The 10913-nt window shown below is 40.8% G+C and overlaps 2 protein-coding genes across 2 annotated transcripts; both read right to left on the reverse strand.

The window, feature by feature from the left end:
* Positions 1-4159: 4159 nt before the first annotated feature.
* On the reverse strand, positions 4160-7087 carry LOC133731691 (inositol 3-kinase). Its single transcript, XM_062159088.1, has 2 exons — positions 5594-7087; positions 4160-4863 (listed from the first exon to the last, which is right to left on the reverse strand). Exons 1-2 carry the CDS (start codon positions 6452-6454, stop codon positions 4567-4569), a joined length of 1158 nt encoding a protein of 385 aa, XP_062015072.1. The 5' UTR covers positions 6455-7087; the 3' UTR covers positions 4160-4566.
* Positions 7088-8679: 1592 nt separating this feature from the next.
* On the reverse strand, positions 8680-10443 carry LOC133731692 (uncharacterized). The gene is made up of 5 exons (XM_062159089.1): positions 10287-10443; positions 10056-10204; positions 9921-9969; positions 9686-9828; positions 8680-8984 (listed from the first exon to the last, which is right to left on the reverse strand). The coding sequence occupies exons 1-5, from the start codon at positions 10333-10335 to the stop codon at positions 8898-8900; spliced, it is 477 nt and encodes a 158-aa protein (XP_062015073.1). The 5' UTR covers positions 10336-10443; the 3' UTR covers positions 8680-8897.
* Positions 10444-10913: the final 470 nt, after the last annotated feature.

The raw sequence follows: 10913 nt of genomic DNA on the forward strand, positions 1-10913 counted from the left end.
ACCAATTCACTTTTTATGCTTTAATGAAATAATTGACGGATGTACTAAAAAGACTAACGGATGCTCACCGAAAGAACAATTTTTAAGAGATTGTGAAAGATAAGTGAATCTAACGGCTGAAAACAAATGTACAGATATAAGTTGTTATAATTTGAGCATTTTAATTTAATAAAAATGGTTGAGATGCATTTGTCTCTCACATTCTCTTAAAACTATCCTTTTTTTTTTTTTTTGAATCAAACCCAAAACGGGTGACAATAGTATTCATCGCATGCCAGAATGGCTATTACATACCCTTTTGCTGTCTTCAACTAGACAGATCAAGAAGGTGTGGTAGTACCCACGGTGGTACATAGAAATAGGTCCACTCATTATACATTAAATTCGTAGAAACTAGCGTAAATCCTCCTTCAATACTACTTCAGAGGCACTATAGACACATCAAGTGCATGGATCCCTGAAAACTCAGGGAATTATTGAAAGTAAAAACTACTAACATAGTACCCCTAAAACAAAGAGAAATTGTATGGGCCAAGAAATTCCGAGCCCAACAACCTGAAGCCCAAAATGGTAGTCGGCCAAGAAGATCAACCTGGTTTGGGCCCAGTCCACCATCTGCTCCCAACCCTCGTCGTGCGTCACTTCCCGGCCGAGTTTGTTCTGATCCATGTCGCCACCCGCCTCGTCACGATTACTGTAACGTCCCGAACCCAAATTCACCCGTTTACTAGTCATTTGGACGGTAAACGACCTTTACTTTCACTTTTACTTTCGGTTTAGTACCTTTGGTGGCCCTAAAAGTTGACTTTTTGTTCGGGTCAAAATTTGAGAAAAGTTTCTTCATGGAAGTTGTAGAGGACGTTAAACCGAGCGCGTGCATATGTGGTTCGTAAAAATCGGAGCTCGTATGCGATAGTTATAAGCGAAATAGTAAAGTTACTGTTTACGGTTACTGTTCATGGTAAGTTTCTATAAATAGCCAAGTTACTGTAGTAAGTTTCCATTTTTGGAAACTTACCCGGCCTTTTCTCTCTCTTCTCCCCCGACATTTTCTTCCTCTTCGGCCCGATTTCTTCTCCCTCCGGTTTCTTCCTTCTCCGGCCGACCCACGACGGAATCCGGGCACCGGCAGGTTCGCCTCCTCCTCCTTGTCACGCCTGGGGTGGTGTTTGGCGGTGGCTCGACCGGTGGAGCTCGGAATTGAGCTGTGAAGGTTACTGTAGCCGATCGGAACTTTCATCGATTTCCGGCGATTCCGGCCGTTTCCGGCCACGAAATTGGCATCGAAGGTTCGGTTTTCATCACTGATCATTTCCCCTATGGCCTTGTGTCACGATTTGTTGTGTAGAAGTTGAATTGATGAATTGAAATTTTAGGGTTCTTGAGAAATTTCTGGGCTTGTGTTCATCGGCCGAATTGGAGCTCTTTCAGGTAAAATTGGAACTTGTTGTAGTTGAATGAATGGTTGGGTGTGTTGAGTAGATGCTACTGTCCAAATTTGGTGGCCATCGGAGGTGGTGGCCGCCGGCGCGTGGGGCCCACGCGCCGCCACTGTTGGTGGCGCGTGGAGGCGTGTAGGGCAGTGTTTTAATTCCAGTTTTTAGCCCATTAAATTCTATAAATGTTGTAGAGCTTGTATGTGAAGTTTGGTGATTTTTGGAGAAACTTGGAATTAATTATGAATTTTTGAAGTTTAGGGTTTCGATTATCGAATTACGAGAATCCGACCGTCGGATATCTCTCGGTTCTGCTTTGGAACCTTTAAATTAACGAATTGGTATTAGTGGTATAATTTGGGCTGAATCCGAGGAGAATGGGAGATGTAAATTATGAGGAATTGAGTTTAGGAATTATATTAAATTGTTGAATAATTATTCACGGAATATAATCGTGTACAGGATGTCGTACCGAGCCCTGGCTCGATGAAGGAACTCGTATACGTGATCGTCGGAATAGTACTGTGAGTGGACTTTTGTTTTAAATAATGATGCATGCGTTTATTTCTTGAATTAATTCTTTATTTAATTATCATATTACTTTTCAAGCATATTATTTGTTTCCGAAATTTGATTATTGGTTTATCTCCTGGATTGGCTTTCAATAATGATTTTCTGAGATGGATTATGATTTACCTCGGTCATGAATTTCGGATATTAATTCGTTATGCTCGGATTCGAGTTTGTGATTTATGTTGATTTCCGGAGTTTCATATTTAATTTCATTCATCGATTTGAGATTTCTGAAAGATTTTCGAAATGGGATTTCGATGGAATTATTTCTTATTTATTTATTTATCGACTTTCGGATTTTGGCATTGAGAATGCCTTGATGATGATTTTGGAATTGGTTTTGTTTCGAATTATGGAGATTATGATTTATTATTATTTCTCGCATTTTTGCTATTGATTTGAGATATTCTTGGCGTGTGGGACACGTCGTTGGAAATTCATTTGCGAGAGTTGGGGGAAGCTTTATGTATTTTGGATTTACTGGATTTTCGGTTATGTTTCCCTGTGCCATACTGAGGGGTGATTTTATCATGCTAGCATTGATTTTCCGCCTTTGTGGCGCGGTGATGGGATCACCGTAGCCCTTCCGCCTTTGTGGCGCAGGTTACTGTCTCTGTGACAGTAATTCTGTAGCCCAGTATCCTATCGCTACACTTAGTGGCGTAAGGGTATATTACGGGAGTTATGGGAGTTCTTTAGCCTGGGAGGCTATCACCCAACCAAGCCTGCGTGGCTTATTCGTATGGCTATCATCTTCCCCTACTTATACTATTTTTGACTAGCGGGGACTAGTCTGAGTTTTCTTAACCAGCGGGGCTGGACTTATATTTTCGAGTATTGAAATTTCAATCTTTTACTTTGTTGTTTTGACTAGCGGGGCTAGTCGGTTTTCTGGAGTTCAACGTTTTTCGGATTATTTTCTTAAGTGTTCTATAAATGTTGCATGCATCCGGATTTTATATATCGAAAAATGTGGGAAAGTATGAAGTTTTATTTTGTTTTATTCATATTAAATTATTTATTTTTGTCCACTCACGCTAACGTTTTTATGTACTTTCCCCTGGGCCCTTCGGTTTCAAATGCCCAGTTTGCAGGCGAATTAGTGGAGGTCGGGCGTACATGACATTTGAGGCATAATTGTCACCACTTCCGCATTGTAGGATCCCTTGATCATTTACTCTACTTTTTTATTTCCTTGTGAATTAGTATTGCTCTGATAACCTTTGGGATTTGTATTGTTAAGTTGAGTTTTGTGTTTTGCGAGTTGGGGAATGTTGATTTGGGGAGCAGGGTGGCTCCAGGAGCATAAGGATGGGCGATTTAGAAGTGTGAATTCTCTTTCTACAGGTTTTGGGTTGTCCATTTTAGGGGAAGTTCCGCCAAATTTTTGGTAGAATTTCTTCTAAGGTGGGCCCCGCAGGGCCACTTCGGATTTCAGGGTGAAATTCGGGGCGGGTCTTGTCTATTACACCACCATGGCAGCGATCCAACCGTCTCGAGTACAACGTCGACCTGCATCACCACCAAACAAACACAGTCTCCGATCCGGTTCCTCACAGCTTCGCACCGCCACCGATCGAAAAAAAAAATAAATCGGCGCCGTCAGTCCAAGAAAACCTCCACGAGGATTGACAACCAGTCTGCACCACCTCCGCCTCTAGCCCAGCCAAACCAAAACTGACAAAACCGAGAAACAACCTTCTCCGACAGAGTCCCAAAGGCAGTAGCTATTGATCTCTCGTCCGACAGCACTCTCCAAGACGGCGGTGAGGCTGGAGGCCACCCCCAACGCCTCGGCGCCACCGGACGAGACCAATTGTACACCAAACGGCGAACGCGGCCTTAGGGTTTCGGAGCCTCTCTCTCTCTATATTCTTAAAACTATCCCTTAAGTAAGCAAACCTGGATAATACAGATTTTAGTAGTCTCTCTAAAAATTCGTGAGTACCAAAAAAGTATTTTTCGTGATAATTCAAGTATCATGTAGAGATTTTACGTTTGAAGTAAAATAATCCTTTGATGGATAGTTGCTAGTTGCTTAGTTGTTGTGTTTTAGTCGTATAATGCAAAGAAAAAATAGTTTAAAAAATTAATTGCAGCTCACGAGCACTATCATTGGAAAAGTTGTAGTCCATATCTTGCTACATATCTTGACAGGTTTGAGTCGGATATTTATAGAGACGTAATTTTATACAACCGATTACAAGAAAGAAATACCCTTGAGAGAGCTGTCTCGTCTGTTTTATCTGTGTGGGCTAAGGCATAACCTAAGCTATTGCATGAAATCAGAGCTTGTCAACTTTGTAAATTTTGAGACATGCGCAATCTTGTAATAGGCAAACAGCCTGGGATCTTTTTGGCGAAAGGCATTTCCTTTTCTTTCTGATCAAAGCAAAGTTTTGGAGTGACCTTTGCCGTTCTACTAATGTCTAAAGATGCAGGGCATCCGGGGGACATACAGGTTGCAATTGCGCTATGCAAACACATTTCTACATTTGACATTATTTGATACAGTAAACGATACGAGGGAGAAAGTTTGAAGCTACTCTATCACGATTCATTGTTTACCATCCGCTGTTCGAATTGGCTCCTCATAGACGGAATCGGGTAAAAGTTTCGGCTGGGTTGTGAAATGGGGGAGGACATTCAAACCCTGCTCCACTGCTCTGGAAGGAGAATTTGGCAGATCCCATTCACATTCACGAGGAAGGCACCTTGGTATCTGTTTAGCTGCTATGAGGGATGCATGAAACTGTTCATGTCCTGCTACATTCATAAACCTGAACTTCTCGTCTTTTCTTTCGTGGCAGCTGATACACTGTACCTTTCTCTTCTGCACCTCTTCCTGAACTCTCTGCAAGGATACAAGGACAAAAAGAAAAAGATATTTGTCAAACACTACTTTATCAGCTTACAAGGACTGAAGAAGTTTTACGCGGTACAACAACTAGGGAGAAGAAATATACAGCAGAATAAGCGTGAGGACAAACATGACCACATAATCAGAGATATTTGAGCTGAAGTAACCTCTTAAGTAAAGAGTAGTATACTTGTAATAGTAAATTTTCTTCATTGATGCCCATATTCTAAATTTTTCACAATAACCTATGCAGAAAGTATCAGCTTGTACAAAACTGTAGCATATACCAATGTATACACAAGGTATATCATAAAGACTTCTCTAAAAGAACTGTAGCATGTGTATAAAACTCCCATAGAAGAATAAAAAGGATTGCATAACATGGTATCCCATTATAGAAATGCTTACAAAACAAGGTATCTCGTAAAGACTTCTCTAAAGGAACTTATAATTCACGACTGTTATGAAGAGCAGCATCACACAAAAGAACATTGGATGATGCATTGTTTTCAGCAGCCTAACTACACGATCCAGCCATTATAACCACATCTATCTATAAGTGCAAAAGTTCATCAATTCTGACATGTCAAAATGCAATTAGTACTAATTCACATGCCCTCATCACTTTTATTACACAAAGCTACAGCTATAACTAAGATCACTGCTCAAACGAAAACTAAAACAACTAGTAACAGAACATTGGCAATACAAAATTCAAGCTCACCTGTAACAACCTCAAGTCGAACTTGGGCAGTCCAATTTGCCCCACAGTCAATGACCCGAATAAGTTCCCAAGCAATGCAGCATCAGGCACAGCCAACCCATTAACAAGCCCCGCAACAAAGCCACCGAGAAAACTATCTCCGGCACCGGTTGGATCAACCTGGCTCGTCGGAAACGGCCCAACTTCTACTTCCCCATCTCTCCAATACACTCTACACCCACGCTTCCCATTCGTCACCACAACACAACACACCTTCCTGACCTCCTCCACGTCCATAAACAGAGCCTCCTCCGCCGACGCCTTTATAAACCCAATTCTAGGCAAGAGGTGAAAGAAGCCACTCTCTTTCAAACCCACAAGCTTCACAGCCCCATCAACCCCATCAAAAACCCGAATCAGAGCCTGAATGTCCACAAACACAGTGCTGCAAATCTCCACCAGTTTCTCAACCGTCTCCACAGTAATCTCGCCGCCGACCCCAACCGCCATTCCGAAATCAAACCTCGACTCGGGCAGATCCGAGGGCCGAATCGGGTCGCAGGCATTGACCCGCTTCAGAACCCGATCCCGCTGGCCCTCCCCCTCGATTCCAGAATCAAAATGCGCGTGGAACAGAGTCGTCCTGCAATCGGGCACCACAATCGGGTCGCGGTGGACCGAGTAAGCAAAATCCGACCCGACTTTCGACACCAGATTGTAACTCACGGACAAACCATCGAACACGTTGGAGATGAAAGAAGCGGCCCCGCCGAGCGTCTCGGCCAAAACGACGCCGTCGCGGATGAGAACGTCGTGGCAGTAGTTTCCGGCAATCAGGCACCGGCGAGGGGAGGAAGTGGGCTGGGTTCGGTTTCTCCCCATAAAGGGTTTGGATTGGAATTGGTGATCCGTCGATGGGTGTTAAAATCATGGGTGGGAGACAAGAAGGGGCGCTAGGGTTAAGGAGGGGTCATGGGAGAGAGAGAGGTATTTAGAGAGGAAGAGAGAATGGAAGAAGACAAAGTTGGGTTTTGGGTGGGAGGGTATGTGTCACGAAAAAGAAGAAGGAGCGGGGCGCAGCAGAGAGATGAATATGTAAGCAGAGAGAGAGAGAGAGAGAGAGAGAGGTATGGAGGGATGTGAGAGAAATGAAGGAAGGAATTTATAGAGTGCATGGCAAATTGGCAATGGTTGGGAGGGAGGGAGTGTGAGTGAGATGGGGGGGGAGGTGGTGGTGGTGACTCTGATAATCCTCCTCCGTCCTTGTTACTTTGATATGCGGAATTGTACCTCTGTTAATTTGTTTAATTAAGTTTGATTTTATACCGCTCATTTTTTATTTTTTGGTTTTTTAGAGGAATCTGGACAAAATAAGAAACATTTTATTTGAACAGAGAGAAATTATTCATACCAAAAGAAAAAGAAAAAATGATATACAGATTAAGGGGAAGTACACCAAACCTCTTAACAGTATCAAGTTGAATGAAACCAAGGATAATCATATGGTCTCGATTATAAAATTTATGAATGAAAGATTGAGTCAAATCACAACACATCAAACCCGAAATAATTACATTATCCCCTAATGCATCCGTTGCTTAATTCTTTTCATGAAATTGCATTTGATATACATAATGCAAGCAATTATCTCATCCTACAAAGCAATTATCTCATTCTACAAAGCAATTATCTCATACTACAGAAAGTTGCCACTAACTTCCGATCTTCTTAGGTCTATAAGATTGTCTTTTTTTCCCTTTTCTTTCCTTTACATGATTTGGTTGGCTTTGTCGCCCATGATGGTAATTTTTCATTTGACAACTTGAAGTCAAAAGTTCTCATTGTTGTATGTCACATTGTTACGTTCTTTAAGCACATAATTACATGCAGTGTCTCAAACACTAAAGAGATAACTATTGCCTTATCAACAAGAATTCCGCAAACGAAAGCTAGACTCCTCCCCATCAGACGCAAGGAAAATAGTTCCAACCTCTGCCTCTCCCTCTCCCACAATAGAAGACCCTAAAATCACACTTCTCAATCTCTAATAATTCTTTTTACATCGGATGACACATTATTTGATAAGAATTCTACTCACGAGACGTCGGCCTAAGTGCACAGGAGAATAAGGAACTGAAAGTGGATTACGCCTGTTCAGATCAGGGAATTGGCCAATCGGGCCACAAGTTTTAAATTAAGGCTCCAAATGAGATCCTGATGGTATACACACAAACGTCTTCCGCTTCGAGCAATACTACGGAAGCCAAGTTTCTGGCTAGACTACTCACAGGTACCGACTTGCTAACCAGGTAGAGCATTTTTGGACCAAAAGTTGAGATAAATTCATAATAGAATATCCACAGCAATTTTCAGACCAGAAATTAAAATATCCATAAATTCAGACCAAAAGAAAATAGAGCATCCATAGGCATTCTCTACACCTCCACAAACTCAGCATTGGCTAATATCAATAGTTACTCTCCAAAACGGCACCAGGGAATGTGATTCCATCATTAACAACCCTTTGAAATGCATGTCATGTCATTACTCATTAACAATGCTTTAGAATCCGATTCTGATTCTAATTCCAACTCCAACGATAGACTCTAAGAGTACATTTTTCAGACGCAAAATACAGAGGAAAAGTAAGAAGACATCTTTTCACTGAGTTTCTCAACAATGAAAGTCTCATTTTCTTCTCTGGACTGCTTTTAAAACAGTTGTAATTTTGAATTGTATCTTAACCAGTTTTAGATAAGATGGATCCAATGTTAAACATTCCTATGTTGCTAACAACATCTTTAATTTCCTAACAACAGAACACAAATCAGTGGAGGTATTTACCATTTAATAAATCATGTTGGCGTCTGCTGAAAGAAAACAAATTCTAGTCTCTAAGCTCCTCAGATTAATGAGCACTAGACACTCACTAAGGAAATGATGGCCAACCTAATTCTGGAAAACATGTAAATCAAGATATACTTTCAAAGTGCCAATTCATATCTCCAATTGTACAGTTTACAGTTAACATTTCTGTTTCCTATACAACTTAAAAAGAGACTGTTTTAGCACTGTTATTGCAGGAAAGTAGAGAATGAGACTCTGGATGATGAATAGCATGAGAACTAGATTGTTAACCCTACACTCATACAACACGTAGAATTAATCGTTAAACAACAGATCATAAGCAGCATTGAAGTTCTTACAGACATTGCATTAAGCCAAGTTGGCAAGCTAAATCATATTTTTGCAAGCTAATCAAATTTCTTATTTACTAGATGTTGGTCAGGATAAAATACCAGGCTAATGCAGCATATCAAGCTTATCAATCAGAGCGGATACCACCCATAAAGGTACGTGGATCAGGGCAGTCTCCATTGAACTGAGCTTGTGAAAAGTCAAAACCAGGGTTCTGCAGAGGACCAAAACAAAAACACATTTATTATCATGAGCAAAGGAGATGGATTCTTAAGGTTCATTTGATCTGTACGTAACCAGAGATTGTTACTTTTCTCAGCAAATTGATGATTAATTCATTGTCACGTATGACGCCATTTTCTTAAAAATACGGAAATCAGAATGACCAAATTGCAAATGCCATAAGCAAACAATTACATCTAATGCATACATCATAGCCGTTAAGAACTTGCATCAACATTTCATACAGAGAGAGAAAATCAAAAGGCTAAACCTGTTTGGTTTGTCAAGACTACTGCATATAGGGAAATTGTTTCCCAACATTATATCAATTACACCAATATCTGTTACTCTGGAACCTATTGGCCAAGAGTCCAAGACAATGTTGATCTTTGTACCGACCAATATTGGTTACATCACAATAACTTTTTTGTTCCTTCTAACTAGCATGCTTTCGCTTAAATTCTTCGCCTTAAACTCTATGAACTATTTGCAATACGGTCCTAGATTTGCCCATAAGAAGCTAACAGATATTCCTCAGAAACCCCATTCACTGGTTTACTGAATTTCCCCAACATGAAATGAAACACACTCTCTACAGGACGAGCAACACTAGAATAAAATAGGTACACATTCATCTCATAAGTCCAAACACTAGAAAACACAATGAGAATAAGATTTGTAAGTGTAATTCACCTCTTCTTGAAACCTCTGAAGCATAAGACGCTTCTGTTCAAGATCGGTGGCGTAAGGATCCAGCTGACCCTCACCCACTATAGGGGAAGCCCATGTCTGACCTTTGTCCCTCTTTTGCAGTGTTATGTGCATTATATCATCCTCTACCATACAATCGAAAACACAAAATCAGCACAACAAAAGAAAAGATCAAAACAGGGAATTCAATGATCAACAAGAAACTAACAGTAATCACCTAGTGTCCAGAAAGAACAGTCCGTCTTCACAGGGCTGGTAAGATCATGCTGCACAAAACCAAAACGCACCGTTTTATTCAGCTACAAAGCTTTTCACTGGGAAAGAGAACCCAAATTGAATTGAAGTTACTTACATTGAGGTACGGAGGATTTCCTTTGATGCCGACTTCGACGTGCTTCGCCTGAAGTTTGCAGTAAAATTGCTTGGGAGGAACATTTGGGGGCAGAGTGATGTACATGTTCACTTCCTCTAGGGTTTGGTCCCATTCGAATACCTTTTGACCTAAAATTTGATCCTTTCCCAAATTAGGGTCACTGTGGATCAAATTCAAATTCAAATTCGGTGAAAGGAGAGAGAGATTTACCGTTGTGCATGAAGCTATGGCGCTTCTCCGGAGCCAATTTCTCGGCCATTTGGATCGCTAGGGTTTGCTTGATTGCTTCTGCTCTGCGTTTTGGGAACCTTGTTCGCGCGCTTATCTTACTCTGGTTTTGGTTCTAGGTGCAATTTTATATATTGTCGTCTTTGAATCTGGTGGACCGGTGAAAACTGGGAATTTATAAACCCACCCAAACATTTATCGAATATTATGTTTAAAGGGTGAGGCTCTAATGAAGATTCCATCGCATCAAGAATATAATTTGAAAAATTAGATACTATTTGAAACATTTACAAAATTCAGTTCGGTTTGCAATGTAACACATTTGATTTCGGATTTTGGGTTACTTCGGCTATGTCTATTCTAGAATTGAATCATACCAATCGATTTGAACTAATTTAGTTGATTCGAATCAGATCCGACCACTTACGACAAACCTCATAGAAAAATGAAACAACTAGAATTTGATAAAACAAAATTTTCGACAGCCTAAGTATGCCAGTTTTGAGGAGCTTGAAGGGCGGCCTCTTTTGCACCTCCATGGAGATTGAGAAGTGAAACCTCATGAGTCATGACAAATCTAAACTAGAGAAAATGACGACATTTTCAACT

The sequence above is a fragment of the Rosa rugosa genome, chromosome 2 (assembly GCF_958449725.1).
Source record: "Rosa rugosa chromosome 2, drRosRugo1.1, whole genome shotgun sequence".
Classification (NCBI taxonomy): domain Eukaryota; kingdom Viridiplantae; phylum Streptophyta; class Magnoliopsida; order Rosales; family Rosaceae; genus Rosa; species Rosa rugosa.